This window comes from Onychomys torridus, chromosome 16 (genome assembly GCF_903995425.1).
Source record: "Onychomys torridus chromosome 16, mOncTor1.1, whole genome shotgun sequence".
In the NCBI taxonomy this organism is placed as follows: Eukaryota; Metazoa; Chordata; class Mammalia; order Rodentia; family Cricetidae; genus Onychomys; species Onychomys torridus.
This window is the reverse complement of record NC_050458.1, coordinates 40,150,313-40,169,807: the sequence shown is the minus strand read 5'-3', so window position 1 is coordinate 40,169,807 and position 19,495 is coordinate 40,150,313. Positions and strand designations below refer to the sequence as shown.

Genomic DNA, 19,495 nt, shown 5'->3' with positions numbered 1-19,495 from the left:
GCCCTCCTTAGGACCATGAGGCCTCGGGAGCACGAGGGTTCTCCCACAGTGTTTCGTAAGTATCTATCTTACCAGAGGCCATGGGGACAGAGACAAGCCTCCCTTTGAATGTCAGCACCCAGCTGGCCCTTGGTGCTGAGAGCTTCCCAGGGAATGAACATGCCACCTCATTTGGCACATGTTCTGAGCCCCAATTGCACGCTCACGGCCACTACATGCTGAGAAAGATATGTGGGCAGCAGAACCGTGTGTGCACATGAAATGGGGACATGGCCTGTTGGTAGTGGCAACAAAGGGGGGTGATGTTCCCATACAGAGTAGCCAGGAAGCCCCCTGCCGAGGACAGGAAAAAGAGGGACATACCCCAGGGAGAGGAGAAGGAAGGGAGCAAAGGGTCTAAAAGTGGCAGAGAGCAAGGGGTGAGATCTGAGTGTGACAGCCACCTTCCGAAAGACGGTCCTGTGGGTGGAAGGCAGGGAGGTACAGAGGCATGTGACTCCTAGGTCGCGTGAGGGGAAGCTGAATCGGGGTCCCAGGCTGAGCTATTAGAGACCTGGCAGGCTCAGATGGACATTGGGGGCTTTTGACCCAACTTGTTTTCAGGCCTTGAAAAGATGAAGTCACAGACATGGAGCTTAGGGAAAGGCTTGGTGCTAAAGGCTGATGGAGCCTGGGGCCAGGCTGGAGGGTCAGGTAGGCAAGAGGCCCAGTGAGGAAGAAGGGCCAAGTAAGCCTGAAGTGCAAAGGGCCAGTGGAGGTAGGGGAGGGACTTAGAGCAGAGACAGGTGTCAGTCTAGGGTGGAGTGAGGACACCAAGAAAAGAACACAGTGGCTTCATGATAGAAGAGTGGTCACTAGTGAATGAGCTGGGGACAGAGCTGGTGAGAAAGTAAAGCCAGGTGCTGGGAAAGACTCAGCATGGGAGGCTGGAGTCACACCCTCAGGGGATGTAGAACTGGAGCCTAGATAGGGGGTCATCTCAAGCATCGGTGTATATTTGTGAGGATAGCTACCAGTTACCCTCAGGACCACTGACCAGTCTACAGCTCCACTCTTAAAATACAGGAAGCATGAGACTGCAACCAGGCAGATGCCAGTCCCCTGCCCCACTGCACCTAGGCTTTGTAGACCCGGAGGGCAGACAAACAGCAGCTGCAGAGGTGGCTCTGGGGTGACAGGACAAAGGGGCCTCGACCCCAGGGGTGGCTGGGCTCCTGCATGTGTCCCTGGCATGAGATCTCCAGGTCTCTGCCTGGATCTCAGGTCCCAAAGGGCTCTTGATATCAACCCCGTGGACTTGACCTAAGCCCCAGGCTAATATGTAATGACAGCCAGTGGCTGCAGAAAGGTAGGGTCATCTGTTCCTTATAGATAAGAAAAATAAGGCGGGGACCCGGCCCAAAGGCACAGGACCAGGCCATGGAGGTTGCTTACCCAGATTGTCGGTCACCTGGTAGGCATCCCTCAAATCCTTCATGCGGAAGCCGATGACATCCACAAAGTCCTCCACCAGCCGAAAGAGCTCCTTGGCATTGGGGCCCATCTGGAGTAGGGAAAGGTGGAGAAGCTCAAGCTCGGGGAGGTTCTTGTGCCCTCCCCTCCTCTGCTATCTCTTTTTCTAGGCCCTATGGGTCATTCCTTTGCAAGGTGAGCTCAGAGTGTCCATTTGCATTTTACAGATAAGATCAGAGGCCCAGAGAAACTGCTATGGGCACCACAGGGGTCCCTAAGTTGTAGGAAAGAAAGTGTTCCAAATATTCACCGTGAGGGTTACTGCCCTGGGGTTAGTGTGATGGCAGGTTTGAGGTCTGCTGGAAGGCAGAGAGAGGCTTGGAGAAGACTCACCACGCCCCACCCTCTGGACATACCCAGTGATCTTAACACAGTTTCCTGCTCTCCTCATTCAGCCCCAGGGAAAAGCCACTGGACTTTCATGGGTGGGGGAACAAAGCCTATGAGGTGCAGTGGCTTTTTCAAGGTCTTTCAATCAACAGGAAGCGGTGTTGAGACTCCCACAGAAGACGCAGCAAGGCCCCACCACGGCTGGCCTGGAGTGTAGGAGGCCTAGAGTTGCCTACTTCTATCCTGATCCTGTGGCTAACACCAGGGGGGCTCCGGACCTCCACACGTACCAGCTGCGCCTCCTCCCATTTGTCCCGGTTCTCCTCGGCCAGCAGGTTGCTGATGATCTGGACAAAGTTCTGGAAATGAGGGCCAGTGAAAGGGAACAAGGCATCAGTGTGTGAGGGAGGGAAAATCTCAACCTATGACGAGGGTAAGGGCTCAGTCTAGACTAGGACCAGGGCTCAATGGATGACCAAAACGAGGACGCAGACAGTAGCCAGGATCCAGGCTGTGTGGGACCAGGATCGGAGTGCAGAGTGTAGCCAGAATCAGACCAATGCTCAGTGTGTGATCAAAGTTAGGGCTTATATGTGACCAAGGCCAGGGCTCAGTGTGTGAGCAGGATCCAGGATGATGACTAATATGATCTGAGTCAAGGCTCAGTCTTTTAACCAAGGATAGGGTTCAGTCTATCATTGGGGTCAGAGGTCATTGTGACCAGGATCAGGACTCAGTATACAACCTGGATCGGGACTCAGTATATGGCCTGGATCAGGGATCATCCTATGACCACCAGGCCAGGATTCAGCATGTAACTCTGTTTAAAGCTCATTATTATAGTGGGGTCACAGCCCCGCCCACACTCAACACTGGGACTTAGTCTCTGACTGGGACCCGGGTTAGTTCCTCTGATATTTCCCCAAGTGTCCTCCCCTGGAGCTTCCCCTGGGAGCCACCTGCACATCCCCAGGTGTAGGGCTGTAGTAGGCCCTGCGGAAGATCTCTGTCATGTTCCTCAGGACATCAATGGTGGAGAGCAGGTCGCCGCTGTAGCTGGTGCCATCCTGTGAGATCTCCAGCAGTGTCTGGATGACCTCCGAGACCCCCTCCCCTGGCAGCCCACGTTGAGCCTTGGCCAGGTGCTCTCTGGTCTGGGGAGATGGAGAGGGCTGGATGCTGTCACTGCTGCAGGTTACAGCCAGGTGGGGGCCAGGGACTTCCGATGCCTGGAGGCCCCTACAGCCCCAACCTCATGTTCAAAGACGGGGGGTGGGGTGGGCGCGGGAGTTTCCTGAGCCCCTAGGGCCAGCCTCACCATCATTTGGATGTTCCGGTAATCAATGGAGACACAGCGGATGTAGGTGGGGGGCTCCCAGTAGGCGATGCCTTCCTCGTCCAGCTCACAGCGGCGTAGGATGAGGCCTGGGGAAACTCCATTCCTCACATGACTGCTCACCAAGGAGCTCTGGGGTCCCACCCACAATTCTCAGAGCAGGAGTGCTCTGTTTAGGACCATGGAGACCTCGAATCAAGCTATGCTGCCTTTGTTCCTATGTGCACACACTTCAGCCCTACTCTAGGTCCTGGGGACCTGAGGACCTGGGGACCAATAGGCATCAGCCCTTCAGGAACTTTGCTGTGTGGAGGTGGGATCCTCAGCTAAGCAGGGGCTTCTGGGTACAGCCACAGCCTCTCTTGGAGTTCCTTGAAATCTAGACTTAGGGACAGCTGTCCTCTAGCCTCTTGCTATGTCCTGGCACATTCACAGGGTTTCATGGGGCTTGCTGGCCCCTGAACACTGGTGCAGCCTCCTGGGGCCACTTGGTATCGAAAATCAACAGCCTGAAACACAAGCTCACTCTCAGAAGGACCCCCAGAAAGATGTCTGAGCAGGGACGGCAGAGTAAATAAATTCAGGGTGACAGCCACATAGAATGGTTCCAGCCCTATCACCTGACAGGAACCATAGGGTGGCCTGATGCAGACGCCTGGGCTATGAACTTAGACGGGAACAAAAATGAAGGAAACACAGTGTGTCTACGAAGTTAGAAAAGGGCCAGGGGAAGATACCATGAGGGATGGATGGGCACTGTCTTTATTCTGTTTCTCTGGGTTTGCAGTATGCCAGCAAGAAAGAGTAACTAAGGATGGGGCAGCAAGCATAGCTTGCAATGTTCAGCACCCACCACCTCTGCCCCTAGAGGCCACCTCACCCACTGCGCACAGCAGCCCAGTGCAAAGGATCACCTGAAGTCCTTTTATAGAAAGCTGAAGCTCAGAGAAATGAAGTCACTTCCCAAAAGCAATACAGCAAACATGGGCAGAGTCGGGGTTTGAACTGGGTTCCCCACCTCCCTCCCTGCGGCCTCCCAGGTGTGGGAACTACTCACACTCTTTCAAAGTGAAGAAGACCAGTGCCTGTGAGTGGGCAGGCCCCTTCCCCATGGAGTCCACCCTGCTTTTCATACCCTCCGAAAGCACCCCATCAGTCCCCGGGGATGACATGGGATTATAACTACTGGTGTTTAAAGGCAACTTCTCTCCTGTAGAATGCAAGCCCAGAGTAGGCGATATGTTGATTGTCCTATGCCTGCTTCTCACCTGCACAGGGGCAATGGCATCAGAACTGTCTATGCTCAAAGGGCCCTCTCAGACAGAGGGCATGGATGTGCCCTGACCCTTGTGAACTCAGGACACAATGGCTGCCCATGATGTCCTATCTGGTGCCATTTGCACCAACACACACATACACAAGAGCTGCAATGAGCTTTAAGTCTCAGACAAGGCCTGTGAGGAGAGCTGTATAAAGACAGAGGAGGGCCTCTCAGACCACCACTTTTTACCTGTGGCATTGCGGGGACACCGGACTGCAGCCACCTCTCCAGCTGGGGTCTCCTTCCAGACCACGGCCCCAAAGTTGTCCTCATCACAAATCTCATGGGGCTCTGTGAGGGGCCAGACAGTGAGGTGGACAGAGTTTGGGATGAGGGGCTGAGACACTCGGTTCTTCCGGTCCCTCTGAGCTAGTAGGCAGTGGGAAGGGTCTCACCAGGACATCGTTGGGCACCACACTGTCGGTACTCATCCTGGGGGCCCTGGCAGGCGGCTCCCCCGAAGAAAGGCCCTGAGCAGACACGTTCCCGTCGCTGGCTGCCACCCCCACATGTGACGCTGCAGCTGCCCCATGATGCCCAGGCCTGCCACTTGCCATCCACTGCAATGGTGGCACAGATGACAGGAAGTGGAGGTGGGACCCAGGATCAGTAGGGAAGTGGAGCCAGGGGCCAGGAGGATAAAACAAAACAAAACAAAAACAGTATTCAGATGAGACAAGGACAAAGACCAGGAGTGTTGGGGCAGGGCCATGAGGAGAGAGAAAATTGAGATCAGTGGAGAAGAGGTCTAAAATCATCTTGACTCAGAAAGAAACCCGATGTCTTGTGCAGCTGAAGTCTGCCACCTGACCTTGACTCCACTACTCCATCCTGAACCTGGTTAACCCTCCAGCCAACCCCACCACGCTAAACTGCACTTGACCCTACCATTTCCACCCTGTACTTCGACCCTGACACCCTAACCAGCACCCTGACCCTACCACACCACCCTGTACCCCAATCCCACCTCCACCACCCTGTATTTCATCCTAATACCCTACTCTGCATTCTAACAGCCACCACTTCCACCTTATACCAACCCCCCACACACAGCCATACCTCCCCAGTGGGCCCCATCCTTTCCCTGAACCCTGAGACGGCATCCTGACCTGGACACTGCTGCAGGAAGCAGTCTCGGGTCTCCACCCAGTGGCCCTGGCACTCCGCGCCTCCATAGGAAGGACCATTGCACTCTCGAGTCCGCTGCTGGCGGCCTTGGGAGCAACTGGCAGAGCAGGTGCTCCAGCTGGACCATTCATTCCAGTTTCCGTCCACTGCCCGGCCCGGGGGAAGAAGGGAACAGGAAACTGGTGTGAATACCCGGCACACGGAGGCCTGGCCTGGGGCACACAAGAACACCCCAGGGGCACCACGCAACAGCCCCCTTGGGACTGGGAAAGGCCTCAACCTAGCTCGGTCTGAGGTTTTAACTACTGAGCACCTGGAGATGAACCTGCAGGTGGGTCAAGCTGGGTCCCTGGACTGGCCAGTGACCCGCTGGGCCCATCCCCCACCCCCAGCCACTCACTCCCTCTCACCTACCAGGGCACAAGGCAATGTTGCAGAACTTCGTTTGCTTCTCGGGGCCCTCACAGGGGTTGCCTCCAAACTGTGGGGGCCTGCAGGTGCGTGTGCGGTCACGGAAGCCACGGCCACAGGTGCTGGAGCAGAGGCTCCAAGGTGACCACTCATCCCAGGCCCCGTGCACTGTGGAGAGAGACAGGACAGCCATAGCTGTCCCTTGCCCAGAGGCCCCGCCCCACCATCCCAAGCCCCGCCCCACCAGCCAAATGCCCCGCCCCGTGCTCTGCTCCACCCACCTGGACACACAGCGGAATTGTTGCAGAGCCGCTGCTCCCTCAGAGGCCCACTGCACTGAGTGCTGTAGGAGGATGACACGCAGAAGCGGGTGCGGGTCTGCCAGCCCTCGCCGCAGGTGCTGGAGCACACGCTCCACGGGGACCATTCCTCGGCTGCTGGGTCACCTGTGGGTCCAGCCCTGCAGCATCATGGGCCTGCCATGCCCCCTCCCATAGGGCTGTGCCAGGTTCGGAGCCCCACTGGGGAGGCAGGACTTTGCTGTGGGGCAACAGGCCACGGACTGGGGCTCTGGGATAGCCTACGATCCCAAAGGCTGAAAGCCCCAGGATCTGGGTCTGGCTGGGTCGGGCTTCTATTCTCCTATCAGCTCCCCTAAGCCAGTCTGCCTGGAGCAGGAGTCTGGCACCGACTAGATGAGATGAGAAGTAAGTTATTAGAATTATTATTGGCAACTAGCAGCCATTACTAACCTGGTCCCAGAAGCCAGCCCTCTCCCCTCCCTGCCCAGGGCTGTGTGTAGGTCAGCCCTACCCATCCTGCCAGCTCACCAGTCTGGGGGGATGGGAACCCAAACTGCTGCAGCTCATCTCCAAACTCCTCACGCCTCCGTGCATCCGTGGACCGCAGGGACTGGCTCCGTGAGCTGGTGCGCCCAGTGGCTGTGGGATGGGCTCAGGTCAGCATCCCTGTGTGATTCCCTCTGTCCTTGGCCACAGCTGGCCACCAGAGCAGTCTGTCCCCAATGGACAAGCGGGAGACCACGCCCAGAGCACTTCCCATGGCATCAACTCTCTTCTGGTCACTGTGGGCCCCTCTATGAGGATCCTGCCTCTCCTCCCTCTCAGCTTCTGGCACGGCGGGCAGGTAGTGACCTGCAGGGCAACTCCTTAGTGTCTGCTGCTTCCTACCCAACATCCCATCCCTTCCTCCCTGTGAGATACACAGGGGCCTCCCCAGGCTCCTGAGAACTGTCTCCTCAGGAAAGTGCATCCAAAAACGAAACAAAACAAAACCTGAAGAATGGTAGTCTCATTAGAACTTGATTTAACTTTATGGAAGCAGCTAAAAAATGCATGAGGTCATTAGAAAACCTTATTAGAGAAATACATCCCGGAGGCTTAGCCTGCTGGAGCTGACTGGCTTGGCTGCAGCTTGCTTGTGGAGCAGCATCAAGAATCCCAACCCATATCTGATAAGGAAACCTTAATTAGTCCCACCTAGCTCCAGGTACCCGGCTTCCTCCTGGGTCTGGACCGGACTGGGCTTTCAAGTCTCCACCTCTGAGCACCCCTGTCTCCAACCACCTGCACTTTCCCTAGCAGATCCCTAGCAGCATCCCTACTCTGCCCCATCCAGGCAGGCCCTGACTCCTTCCGTGATTGGACCTAGCCACCACTTCAGCACCACCCTAGCCCTGCCCACTCACGGCCACAGGCCTTGCGGTTGCACAGACGTCCTTCTTCCAGAACGCCCTCACAGCCTCCGCCCTCCACGCCAGGGGTGGGCAAGCAGGTGCGGGTTCGAGTTTGCAGACCTCCCCCGCAGTCCCGCGTACATTCACCCCACAAGGACCACAGTTTCCAGCCACCTGGGGGAACAAGAGAGAGAGCCTCAGGGCCCTGCCATCTTTGGGGTCCAGTAGAGGCCAGAAGGGGTAGCGTTGGGCTTTGGAAGAGTAAGCAGAGGCCAGGTCTGGCCAGGGAAGACAGCAAGGCCGGACAAGGCCATGGGGAGCTTTGCTCCTAGGCCTGGGCTCTTTTTAGACAGTCGGTGTCAGCCCTGAGCCAGGGGTTACTAGGTAGGTTTGGGATAAGTAACCACTGCTGTCCCAGGCTGCCTTTCGGAGTAGACAATCAGCTCCTGCTCACCCCAGGCTGCCTCACAGTGGGAGGCCTGGTGACCAGCATGGGCTACCATTCAGAAATACATAGATCCAGCCTCCCCATGGTCCTCAAACCCTCAGACTATTTCCTTACATTCCTGTCCATGTAAGGTCACTTCCAAGACCTCCACATTTCCACTCCAGAGCCTGGGATAGGGAATAGCCACTCCCACAACCAGTAGCCCAGAAACCTTCCTTAGACTACACATCTGCCTACCTACTAAGTAAGTCCAGGACACTCAGGCCTGAGTGCTGGAGAGAATAGGCCCCATCTCCTGAGGCGAGAACTCAGAGATGGTAGGTCCCAGTGTGAGAAATCCCACCCGATGGCCCCACGAACCATCTCCTTGGCCTTACCATCTCAAGGACAGCCAACTCCCAGGGTTTAGAAAAGACCACAGCCAGAGTCTGCCCATCTCCCCTTGCCTGTGCTGGGCTGGACCAGCAGGGGGCGCTGGATTTCCAGGGAGTGAGTGGCCCCCTAGTGAGCGCTCACCCTTCTGAGATGGGTAGGACTGGAAAGGCCATCTTCCATGCTCTCAAGCCTGTTGTAGAGGCCCTAAAACCCCACCTCTGCTGAGGCGTCGAGCTAGGGAGTCAGGGTTTGAGTGACGGTTATAAGCACGGAGGATTCTTCCCTTTCACCAGGAGAGCCCCAAGGGTGGGCGCAAGGGCACAGCAAGGGTACAGGGAAAGGTAAGCAGTGACACCCCCACCAAGACACAGTTGAGAGCAGAGGGCAGAGAGTCTCCAGCACAGCCTCACGTGCAGAATAGGTAGGACAGGACAGCAGCTGTCCACAGAAGGGGCCCAGGTGGCCGCTCTGAGGCTGCCGATCACATGCTTCAACTCAGGACAAGCAGGGGCAGCTCTCAAGCAGGTCAGACTCCAGGTCTTGAACCTGTTCTGACTCTCGATCTCTGCCCTCCCCAACAGCCCCAGGAAGGCCACCTGCCAGGACCAAGCCTGGTCTAGCTTTCTGGCCTTGGGAGTCTCACCTGCCACAGTCATGCCTGTCTCATGATTCCAGACAAAGGAGCCAGGAGTCTTTGGGGGCAGGCCCAGGGTGGGGTCAGGGTTCTGTATCCTTCCTGTGCCCCCCTCACTGCCCCGGCCCAGCCCCCACAAGGAAGCCTGAGTGATGTGAAAACTGGCAGTGGGTGGGAGAAGAGGGTGTCCAAGCTGGGCTAATCGGAGGATGCCACTCAGTTCCCATGGCAACTGCTGCAGCACACAGCCTTTCAGGATAGACCCAGGTTAGGCCTCAGCTGCCAAAACACCCACTATTTCGGGGCTGGTTACCTTGGTGACCCAGGTGGTGAAGATGTGGGAGGGAAGAGGTGGGGCATATCAGAAGCTGGGGGAGAGGATGGATGCCCTCCTCTGGCCCAGCCCTGACTCGGGTCCCACTGAATCCTGATCTAGGCCACATGCCCTGTTCATGACATTGAGTCCTGACTCTGGTTGTATACTAATCCCTGATCCTAGACACCCTGCTCACAGACCAACATCTGGCCTTGGTAACTCTTAGCCCCGATTCTTATCCTAGACCTAGGACCTTAGGCATAGGATCCCTGATCCTCCATCACAAACTGGGCCCTGCTCTCAGCCACAGACTGATTCCCCAGTGCTGGACACACTCCTTCCTCTAATGAATGTTCAGAAAATGGTAACTGCTGTTTTTATTATCATTTTCATTTTTAATGTGTGTCCTCACACACAGCTGACATGATAAATGTTTGCCCAGACTGAAAGCATCCATGCCAGAGGGAGCATTATGAAGGAAGAAGTCCTGGGGCCGAAGTGAAGGGCACCGGGGGACACAGAGGTGCGTCAGGCCTGTGTGGGCACAAGGGGGCAGCGAAGGAGCAGGCAGGGCTCAGGGGTGGGCTGCCCCTCCAGGCCCGGAAAGAAGCTGTCATTCTTCCCAGTTCAATGCTCCCTCTGTCTGGCGGCCTGATTTCCATCTCATTACAGGCATGAATAGAGCCAATTATTGGCCAAGGCAGGCCGGCCACCCAGGAGGAAGGGTGTGTGTGAAGTGAGGGGGCTTTGGTACCCTTCCTACCCTAATGCCCTGGTTTGAGGGTGGTGGTTCCCCTGATCCTTCACCCCAAGAGGGCTGAAATAGGGGAAGGAAGGAGATCCCCTCCCCCAGCCAGTCGGTCTCTCCCGAGTTCCGGGGATCCCCGTTGGAGGAAGGAAACCATGCACTTCCATCTTCTCCCAGCAGAGGGATCCCTACTCCAGCAGGCTGAGCAGCGGACTGGGTCACACACACTGCCACACAGCTCTCCAGATTCTCATGGCAAGTCCAAGGACAGTCCCTGCCCAGGTGGCTAGCAAGACCCCCCCCCCCCCGCCTCTCCAGAGACCTAGCTGGAGCAAGCATACCATGAAGTACTTAGACACTGGTACCAACAGCCGGGTCTAGAACTCCTGGATGCTGAGGAGGGACCTGTCCACACAGGCTCTCCACAGCCCTTCGCCCAACAGCTATGCAGGCTGCCAGCAACAGTCAGGGCCACAGAAGGGCAATCGGATCCCAGGACAGACTGAGTGGCCAAGTTCACTGTCCACTGTGGAGCACTGGCCTCCCTGATCCTGGTCCTATAGCCAGCTGCACAGCCACCTCTAGGCCTCAGGCAGACTCTTCAAATGAGTACCATCCCAACCCTAATTCTCCGGGGGGGGGGGGGGGAGAACCAAGGCACTTGAAGAAGAAGCTGGCCACATCTGTAGGAAGTTCTTGCTGCTGGGTATCCCCTGTCCTGAGAAGATATCTTAAATCAAGGCCCAAAATGTTTTGTGCATGCTGGAGACCTTAGACAAGTGGCCTCTGTCCTCAGTTATCAGGGTGTGTCACAGAGGTCACAGGCCCTCCCATCATCACGGACAGCATGACTCAAGTTCAGGCCGCAAGGACTTCTTGCAGTTCTGGCCCTGACCTGAGGCAGGTGACATAGTAAGAGCTAAGGCTCATGGGAATTTCCCTATGGAGGATGTTGCCCACACCCGACATTTCCACAGGGGCTTGTCTTGTTCTTTACTTCTAGAAGTATTGTCTGTATACTGAAGCCAGTTTTCTGGAGTATTCTAAAACACACACACACACACACACACACAAAAAACAAAACAAAACAAAACAAAACAAAACAAAACAAAAAAAACACACAACAACAAACCACTCACACTGCCAAGATGCTACCAGAATCTCCATGGTGGACCCCGGTGCCTCTCTGTCACCCCTACAACTCCACTGCAGCCCAAACTGTAACTAGGGGCTCACCCCCAAGTCTAGCCTCTACTTCTACATGCTGCCTTCCTTCTCTGTGGTCTTGGGGGACTGAGCCTCACAAAGATTGGAGGATCACTGGCCAAGTAGGACCAGTGCTACACACACAGTAGGAGAACCAGCTCTAGTCTGTGGGCAAGTCATGAGCCCTCAAGGACCCCCAGACAAGTGTAGCATGTGTACACACTTAACATGCAGATTCAACCCAGCCTTCTACCTCAGGCATGTGCACACAGACACATTTAACACTGCATTTACACAGGGATGCATATGTATGCTAGAATACACACAGCAACACACACAGGGACGCAGAGATACACTCAGAGTAACACACTCATAGAGACACACACTCAAGGATACTCACAGGGAAACACAGGGACGCACTCATGGGAACACATGGGTACGTATGTACAGGGACATATAAAGACTCATGAAGACACACAGGGGCACACTTACAGGAAACATTCTCAGGATATACTCACAGGGACTCATAAGAATACCCTCACAGAAGCTCACATGGACTCACACTCACAGGGATACACTGAGACATACTCACAGGGACTCACACTCACAGGGACTCACACTCACAGGGACACACTCACAGGGATACACTGAGACATACTCACAGGGACTCACACTAATAGGGACATCCTCACAAGGGCTCATAGGGCACACTCTAACATAGGGACTCATGTTAACAGAAGAGCACACTCACAGAGACTCACACACAGGACACACTCACAGGGACACACTCACAGTGTGGTTCAAGAGCCACACTGACAGGGGCTCACAGGATACGGGGACCACACACAATGACACAGAGACACACTCACAGGTACACACACTCACAGGAACTCATAGGCCCCCACGCCCAGAATGCTGCTTTTTTCATTATCTCACATGTCACTTCTGTAATAATATTCTTTAATTAAAACATGAATATTTAAAGCAACCCCTGAGAGAAATGGTCCATCTTACCAGAGGCAGAGATGGGAGAGGGATGGAGGAGGAAACAGAAAGAGACAGGGAACTGAAGATTGTGCAAGGGTAGGTGCCGGGCCTGGCAGCCTGAGAGAGACGAGGCAGCAGGGACAGTTGCCCTAGCCCGAGGAGTGCTTATGGAATCCAACCCGTGACACGGCCATGTGGCGTTTGGACAGGCCTGGCAGGGGGGCAGGGCTGAAAATGGGCCACACACTCAGTGGGCTGCCTGCTGGCTCCCCAGCTCGGCGACACATCGCCTGCCTTAGGAGGGGATGGGTGCCCAGGCTTGCCTGCTCCCAAAAGACAGTGAGGGCAAAGGTCCTGTGCACAGAGGTAGGTAAGAGGCACCCGCTACACATCCTGGCTCAGATTGCTCTCTGCTGAAGGGTTGTCTAACTTGAGTCCTTAGCCATTGCCATTGCCCAAAGTAGAGCTCAGTACACACGACGCCACCCACTAGTCTGCTGTTACAAGCTATGTGACCCGACCTACCTTGATATCTCAGGGCCTGATTTCACGAGCATGTACCGAGTACCTACTTTGGGCCTGGTTCTGTCCTCTACACTAGGGAAGCATCAGTGAATGGGGCAAAGGTCCATCACCTGTTGTGCTCACATCTTAACATAGACAGATGGTGAGCAAGAGACCCACTGGAGGAGTTCCATGGCATGTTTGAAAGTGATACTTGCCGTCAGGCGGCAGTGGCGGTGCGCACCTTTGATCCCAGCACTCGGGAGGCAGAGCCAGGTGGATCTCTGTGAGTTCGAGGCCAGCCTGGGCTACAGAGTGAGGTCCAAGACAGGCACCAAAACTACATACTTGCCAGGGAAGGCAGAAAGGGATAAATTGCCTCACTTGGGCAGGACACATAGAAGCAGGGCTCCAGGGAAGAGCCTTGTTTAGGACAGCCTAGGGAGGGAATCCTGGGGAGGTGCAGCCCCTGTGAAGGTGTGAGCAAGGTGGGGACAGGGACAGCCTCTGCTGGGGCCTAACTCATGGCCATGTGAAGGGGGAACTCATCCGTCAGCGCTCAGTGACCAGCCACTGATGTCACCAGTGGGCTCCCTCCCCTTCCACAGCCAGGAAGTGGCAGAGCCTTCTGGACACAGGGCACAGGCACCCAATCTGATCCGGATGGCCACGGTCTACCCTACCCAAAGGAATGCTCCCTGCCTCATACACTGGAGCCTGGTCTTTGTGCTCTCCAAACCATCTTCCAGCAGATCAGCAACCTATGCAAGTCAAACAGATGGAGGCTACCATAGATACACATGCACACACTCACCATACACACATGAACGTACATGCTCTTTGTGTGGTACATATATACCATGTACACACACATACACCCACAGACACATACACAGTCACAATGTGCTACATGCACACCATGTATTCATACATGTACACATTTTTTTGCACATGTTCAAGCATGAACACAATGCGCTACATGTGTACATGCACCTGTTCATATACAGGAGTCTGCCTAGCAATAAACAAGGACATATGTGGATTCACACAATGCTGACACATACATACATGATAGCACACACACATATGCAAAAAATTGCAAACACAATAATCATTATACCCATTAGGTTTCCATGTATCATATCTGCGTGTGAGCTCATGAACACATAGGTGCACAACACACTCCACTGATGTGCATAAATGTGCACAGTGTGCACTGTACCTGTACACACACATGTATAATACATGCATATACACTCATTCACACACATCTCTCGTTGGCTTCTGAGTACCACTTGCCAACATGGTTGGAATCCATACACATACCCCAAACTGCCCAAGCTCAACTTGCATATATCCCTGCCTCTGGCTGCCTCTGCTCCCAGGCCCCAGGAATTTGCCTAGCAATAAACAAGGACACTGATTCTTCATCACTGGCTGCTTCATCCCACTTCTTAGCCTCACAGAGACAGAAGGGGGCATTCTCAGGCCTCTAGGGATGAGAACCGAGGGGCTGGCCTAGGAACGCATGTGGGCCAGGGTCAGGTCCATGGCCTCAAAGTGGGGTTCCAAGGCCATTGCTCTAGTCTGGGCCTGCTCCCTTTCACCCGGTGCCAGGGCTGTGCTCACACAACCTATGACCTATGCCACAAACATCTCAAGTCCTACCCTGACATCAGAATCGCCCTCAAGCTGCATCTTGCAATCCTGCTTCCTCTGTCCCACATGGATGTCCTCATTCCTGACAGCATCCTGGAGGCCAGGCTTGCTCTTCCTGCCTCCACACCCAGGCTCTTTCATCCACAGTCCTTCCTCTTTCCTCCCCCTTCCCATCACACCCTGACTTGGCCAACGTCGGGTCGGCCGCCTCCTTAACCTGGCTCCTGTGAGGAGCCCAGGTACACCATTCCTTTTTTGCACTAAGCCCTCCCAAAGTCCTTTTGCTCTCAAGGTCATATAAACATTTGACAGAGAGGCCTGGCCATTTCACAGCTTCTGCAGCAAGGCCCTCACATAGTAGGTCCTCAGGAAATAATTGCAGCTCGACACTTCCTCCAGCCTCATGGCACACAGGACCCTCCATTTGGTGTCCTCAGCATTGATCACACCAGCCCCAGAGGTCTTGGCTGCTGGCAGCTGTGCCAAGGTGCTTGGAGCAGCATTCAGAAGCTCTCTGGCATAGTAGCTGCCCCAATATGCCACAGAGGACAGGCTCCTGCCCAAGTGGTATGACTGTGGCCCCAGACAGACAGATAAAACCAAGGTGATGTTGTCACCCTGAGAAGCGTTTTGTAGATGAAGGAACCAAGGCTCAGGGCAGTTAAATGATGGGGAGTGGCAGAGTAGGGCACATGGCTAGATCCGCTTGTGGCAGCTGGCTCTGTCCTCCCGTCCAAATTCTCTAGTCCTCCAGTGAGTACCCCATTCTTCCAGGGTTCCCCTTGAGCCCACTCCCATTCCTGCCGCACAATGAAACCTGCCCTTGTCAAGGTCACAATGACCTCCAGCTTACCCAGCAGGAAGGCTGGTCCTCCACCCTCTTTCTCACCACAATGATGTGTGCAGAATTTCCACTGAGGACCCTGGAGAGGTCAGCTCAACCCCAGCTTGACAGAGGTCCTGACCTGAGACCTGCCACAGAGCCTTGACCAGAATGTGCTCGGGGTTGGAAAATTCCTTTGCAGCCCTGCATGACCTCATGGTCTCAGAAATACTAAGGCTACTGGATGTCCTAAGGGCATCACCATCCCACGCGGGCTCTCCTGGCCTTAAGTCCTCAGCTAAGCCTTGCCTTGGCCCTGCACACCAGGTGGGGAACAGTCTTGACTTCTCATACCCCAATGTCCCTTTGATGTTGACTCAGCTCGGGTCTCCAGCTTGAATCTTGGATGCCCCTACCTCTCTTTCTTCCAGGTTGCCAACCCACCTCCAATAATAGTCAGGACACTCACAAAGATATGACTAGTTGTCAACCCTACCCATCCCCATCAAGCCTGGGCACTGTCATCCTTCCCCAAGGGCCACTGTCCTCAGATCTCCAGCCCATGGGACCTCTTAGCCTTGAATTAAGACAGTGGCTCCTTCAACACTGGGTTTCTAAGTATCCTTGACACCCTGGTTCTGCCTGAGATGGCTGTATACTGTTGGGTGGTGTATCATCCTCCTTCCTGTGGCCATAAGACCAAGATGGCATTTTTGTCCCTGTTTTCATTACCACACCTCAGTGGCAGCTGCTGTAGACATGCTATACTGAACCCCAAAACCTTACCTCCTGGCAACAGCCCTATGAATACTCTGTCCATACATGCTCCCATGCCCCACCCTGGGGCAGCAATGACCTCCACTTCAGTCCCTGGACACCAGCTACCGCAGCCTTGGGATGGCTGGAAAGGCTATTGAGGCTACGTGGTGTCTTCCCACAGTGGGAGATTTAAACTGAGGAAGTGGCCTGAGGAGACCGGCTACTGATCATTTCTTCCTTCCTTCACTCACAGGCCACCCTATGTGGGCTAGCTAGCTTCCTACCCTGGGAACAGAGAGAGTCATCAGTGAATGTGAACTCTACAAGTGGTCTCTCAACCCAGATGACAAAGGTGACGCTAGATAGACTCTGGCCTTGGGGGCCACACATTCCCTCACACTATTACTCCCTCTGTGGCGCAGCACTGTACAGAGGCCTCTTCCCACCACTCACCTGCTGAGCCGTGCCCACCCCGGTCCTGGGTCAGGCTGGTGAGGCAGTTCTCCGGGCCGCCAGCTACGCCGTCCCTCAAGCAGACATCCCCACGGGGGACCAAGGGGCTGGAAGCAGGGTCTCCAGCATCTCCACCCAGGCAGGCACAAGGAGTCTGCATGATGCCACAGGGGTGCGAGCTACGGCTGCCGGCCAGACAGGCATCTAGCCAGCGGCACAGCATCTGACAAGCAGCGTGGCTGGGGTTGCGGTTGCCCACGACCAGGTACTCCACAGAGAAGTCGTCACCAGAGTTTGGGAACCCGCCCCGGGGGCCAAGGTCACCATCTTGGGGTGGCTGTTGGCGCTGCATCTGTAGAAACTGCTTGCTGGCCTGCAGGAAAGCGAGGGGTGCGGAGGGGTCGCAGAGCCGCAGGACTTCGTCAAAGCTCTCCACACCCAGGTAGGTGCGCGTGGACTCCAAGAAGGAATCGAACTGGTAGGTGCGGACACGGCCAGGACCACTGCAGGGTGCAGGCGCCTTGGCCACCTTCATGTAGAGCGTGTAACGACGGGGGTCCGGGTTGCGGAGGGTCCAAGAGCAGCGTGAGGCGTTAGCTGGGAACACAGCAGCTGCCGAGAAGTAGCCGAAGAACTTGCCCTGCACCAACGTGGTGCACTGCTCCGCCCCAGGCCCTATGTCTGCCCCAGAGGCAGCACGTGCCCGGCGCCCCAGTAGCAATAGCAGCAGCAGGAGTGGAGCAAGGATCCAGATGGGGCCCGGGGCGGCAGCCTGGCCCCTCATCCTAGCTCGCGGGGCCGCTGGGGTTCCGCGGGCTGGGCAGGCAAGTGCAGGCCAGGCCTTGACATGCCAGGGTCCGGCAGCAGGCAGGGCCGTCCAGGGCAGTGGGCAAGAGGCAGGGTCTGGGTGAAGGCAAGGTGGGCTCAGGGCAGGGCTTCAGGATACAGTGGTTGCAGAGGTGACTCCTAACGTCCAGGCTCCCGGTGTTTGTCTGTGGCCTCCAATGGTAGCTGGAAGAAAAAGCAGAGGGAATAGCATAAGCCTCTGTGGGCATGGGCCCAGGACTCAGAAAGGCAGGAATTCAGGAAGTCTAGTGAGACATGAGGCTTTGGGCAGTACATGGCCCTGGTGTCCTCCTAGGCACTTTCTTTGTCCACCTGCTCCTCTATCTCCACCAGTGGTCCAACCCAGGGGACACTGTACCGCCTCTCCTGTCCTGAGTGAGGACAAGCTGTGTTCTTCAGGCCTCTCTGCCACGCCTGGGTAATCATGGGCCCTGGATCTGCTCACACCCTCTAGGCCCCCAGGAGTAGAGGCCTGGCTCCCTCCAACGGTCTCTTGACCTTCACTCCCTCCTCAGTGGCCTCCCTCCTTCCCGAGAATCTGCCAATCAGACAGTCAGGGAAGAAACAGGAGGGAAGAGGAGAGAGGTCGCCATGGCATCTCCAGGGCTCCCAACAGACCCCCATACCTTTCCATAGACTTGGAACGGGTATGGACTGCCATAAAAGGAGGTGAGATGCAGCCCTGGAGATGAAGGGCTTCAGCACCCGCGGCCTGCTTCCCATCCATGGCAGTCCCTGCACCAGCCAATCCAGCTGGGGATTCCTTTTCCCGCACTGCTACTACCTGCCTCTTGGGCCCTCCCCTTACCTCCAGCTCTGAGTGGCCACACAGTTGCCCCACATTTCATGATGAAGAAGCTGAGAATATGTGAGTGGCTTCCTCAAGGTCACAGGGTGTGGGTAACAGAATACAACCCAAACCCTGGACTGACCATGAAGGGTACCTCTGGGGAATAGTTCCATCTTCAGCAGTGGTACCACTGGGTAATTCCCTGTGCACTCCTGAGGGCAAGGACTTGAAATCTAGTTTGGGCTCAGCAGGATTGCTGTGTGCCACCCAGCCCAGATCTGCCATGTTGAAGGCATCATTTCCCTACTGTCCCTCCACAGCTGAGCCAGTAGGGGAAGAAGGGAGGTCACAACCAAGCCCCTCCTTCCTTGCCCTCTCAGCCTCCAGCTGCAGATACATTGACTCTGCTGACCCTGCATATGTAGCAGCCTGTCCCCACCCCAGGGACTCTCTAAGCAGCCTGGGCCCAAACTGACCATTGATTCAAGGTCAGTCACAGCCCTGCGTCTCATCCTGGCATCCTTCCTGGACTGCCTCCTGGGCAGGCAGCAGCCTCCAGGCCCAGCCCCAGCCTGGGTGGAGGTTCTGAGCTGATGGAAGCCAGGATGCTTGAAGCTGGACAGTCCTCACAGAGCCTCTGTTTATGGATCTATAGAATGGGCAGGACCCCAACTGTTCCCAGAAGGAGGGGCAAAGCACAGACACACACTCCAGCCTCATCGTGGTCTTTAAAATGTCCAAACCTGCACTGCTAACTTCCAACCCTGGCACCCCCAGGTACCCTGGAAAGTACTCCCCATGTCTCCTACCCCTACCTCTGCCAGCTCCGAGGTAAATACCCTTAGAGGCGACCTTTGATGCGGCCTCCCTGACCATCCTCCCCTTTACAGAACCAGAGAAGCTCTGGCCAGGGTCTCACAATCTGCCTCTCACTCTGTTATCAGTCCTGATACCAGTCCCTCAGCAGAGCCCACCCCAGGAACATACTTTCCCCCCCCCCCCCCCCGCCATGAAAAGCAGAGGTCAGCGCCCAGCCCAGGGTAATGTTGGTAAAGGTCTAGAGGAAGCACTCAGATAAGCCTGGTACAGCCTCCCATGATGTCGCTGCCCAACTCCAGGCCAGCCACCCTCATTCTGTTCAGCCCAAGCACCTGGGAAGCCTAAGGCCATCTTGGGAGCCACAACTCATGGCTGTGATCATGCCTTATTACCT

The 19,495-nt window shown here is 55.6% G+C and overlaps 1 protein-coding gene across 3 annotated transcripts in view; it reads right to left on the bottom strand.

The window, feature by feature from the left end:
• Positions 1-19,495, bottom strand: part of Adgrb1 (adhesion G protein-coupled receptor B1) — a 72,076-nt gene that overhangs the window by 42,047 nt on the left and 10,534 nt on the right. For 2 of the 3 annotated variants that reach the window (XM_036207502.1, XM_036207504.1), the window contains exons 2-13: positions 16,647-17,657; positions 7,747-7,908; positions 6,869-6,979; positions 6,320-6,484; positions 6,042-6,206; positions 5,609-5,782; positions 4,895-5,059; positions 4,689-4,790; positions 3,161-3,267; positions 2,802-2,996; positions 2,133-2,201; positions 1,435-1,543 (exon numbers count right to left, since the gene is read on the bottom strand). In XM_036207502.1, the coding sequence (XP_036063395.1) occupies positions 1,435-1,543; positions 2,133-2,201; positions 2,802-2,996; positions 3,161-3,267; positions 4,689-4,790; positions 4,895-5,059; positions 5,609-5,782; positions 6,042-6,206; positions 6,320-6,484; positions 6,869-6,979; positions 7,747-7,908; positions 16,647-17,430 (2,308 nt within the window). In that variant the 5' untranslated portion in view covers positions 17,431-17,657. The remainder of the gene's footprint in view (positions 1-1,434; positions 1,544-2,132; positions 2,202-2,801; positions 2,997-3,160; positions 3,268-4,688; positions 4,791-4,894; positions 5,060-5,608; positions 5,783-6,041; positions 6,207-6,319; positions 6,485-6,868; positions 6,980-7,746; positions 7,909-16,646; positions 17,658-19,495) is intronic. The other variant, XM_036207503.1, reaches the window with a different exon arrangement.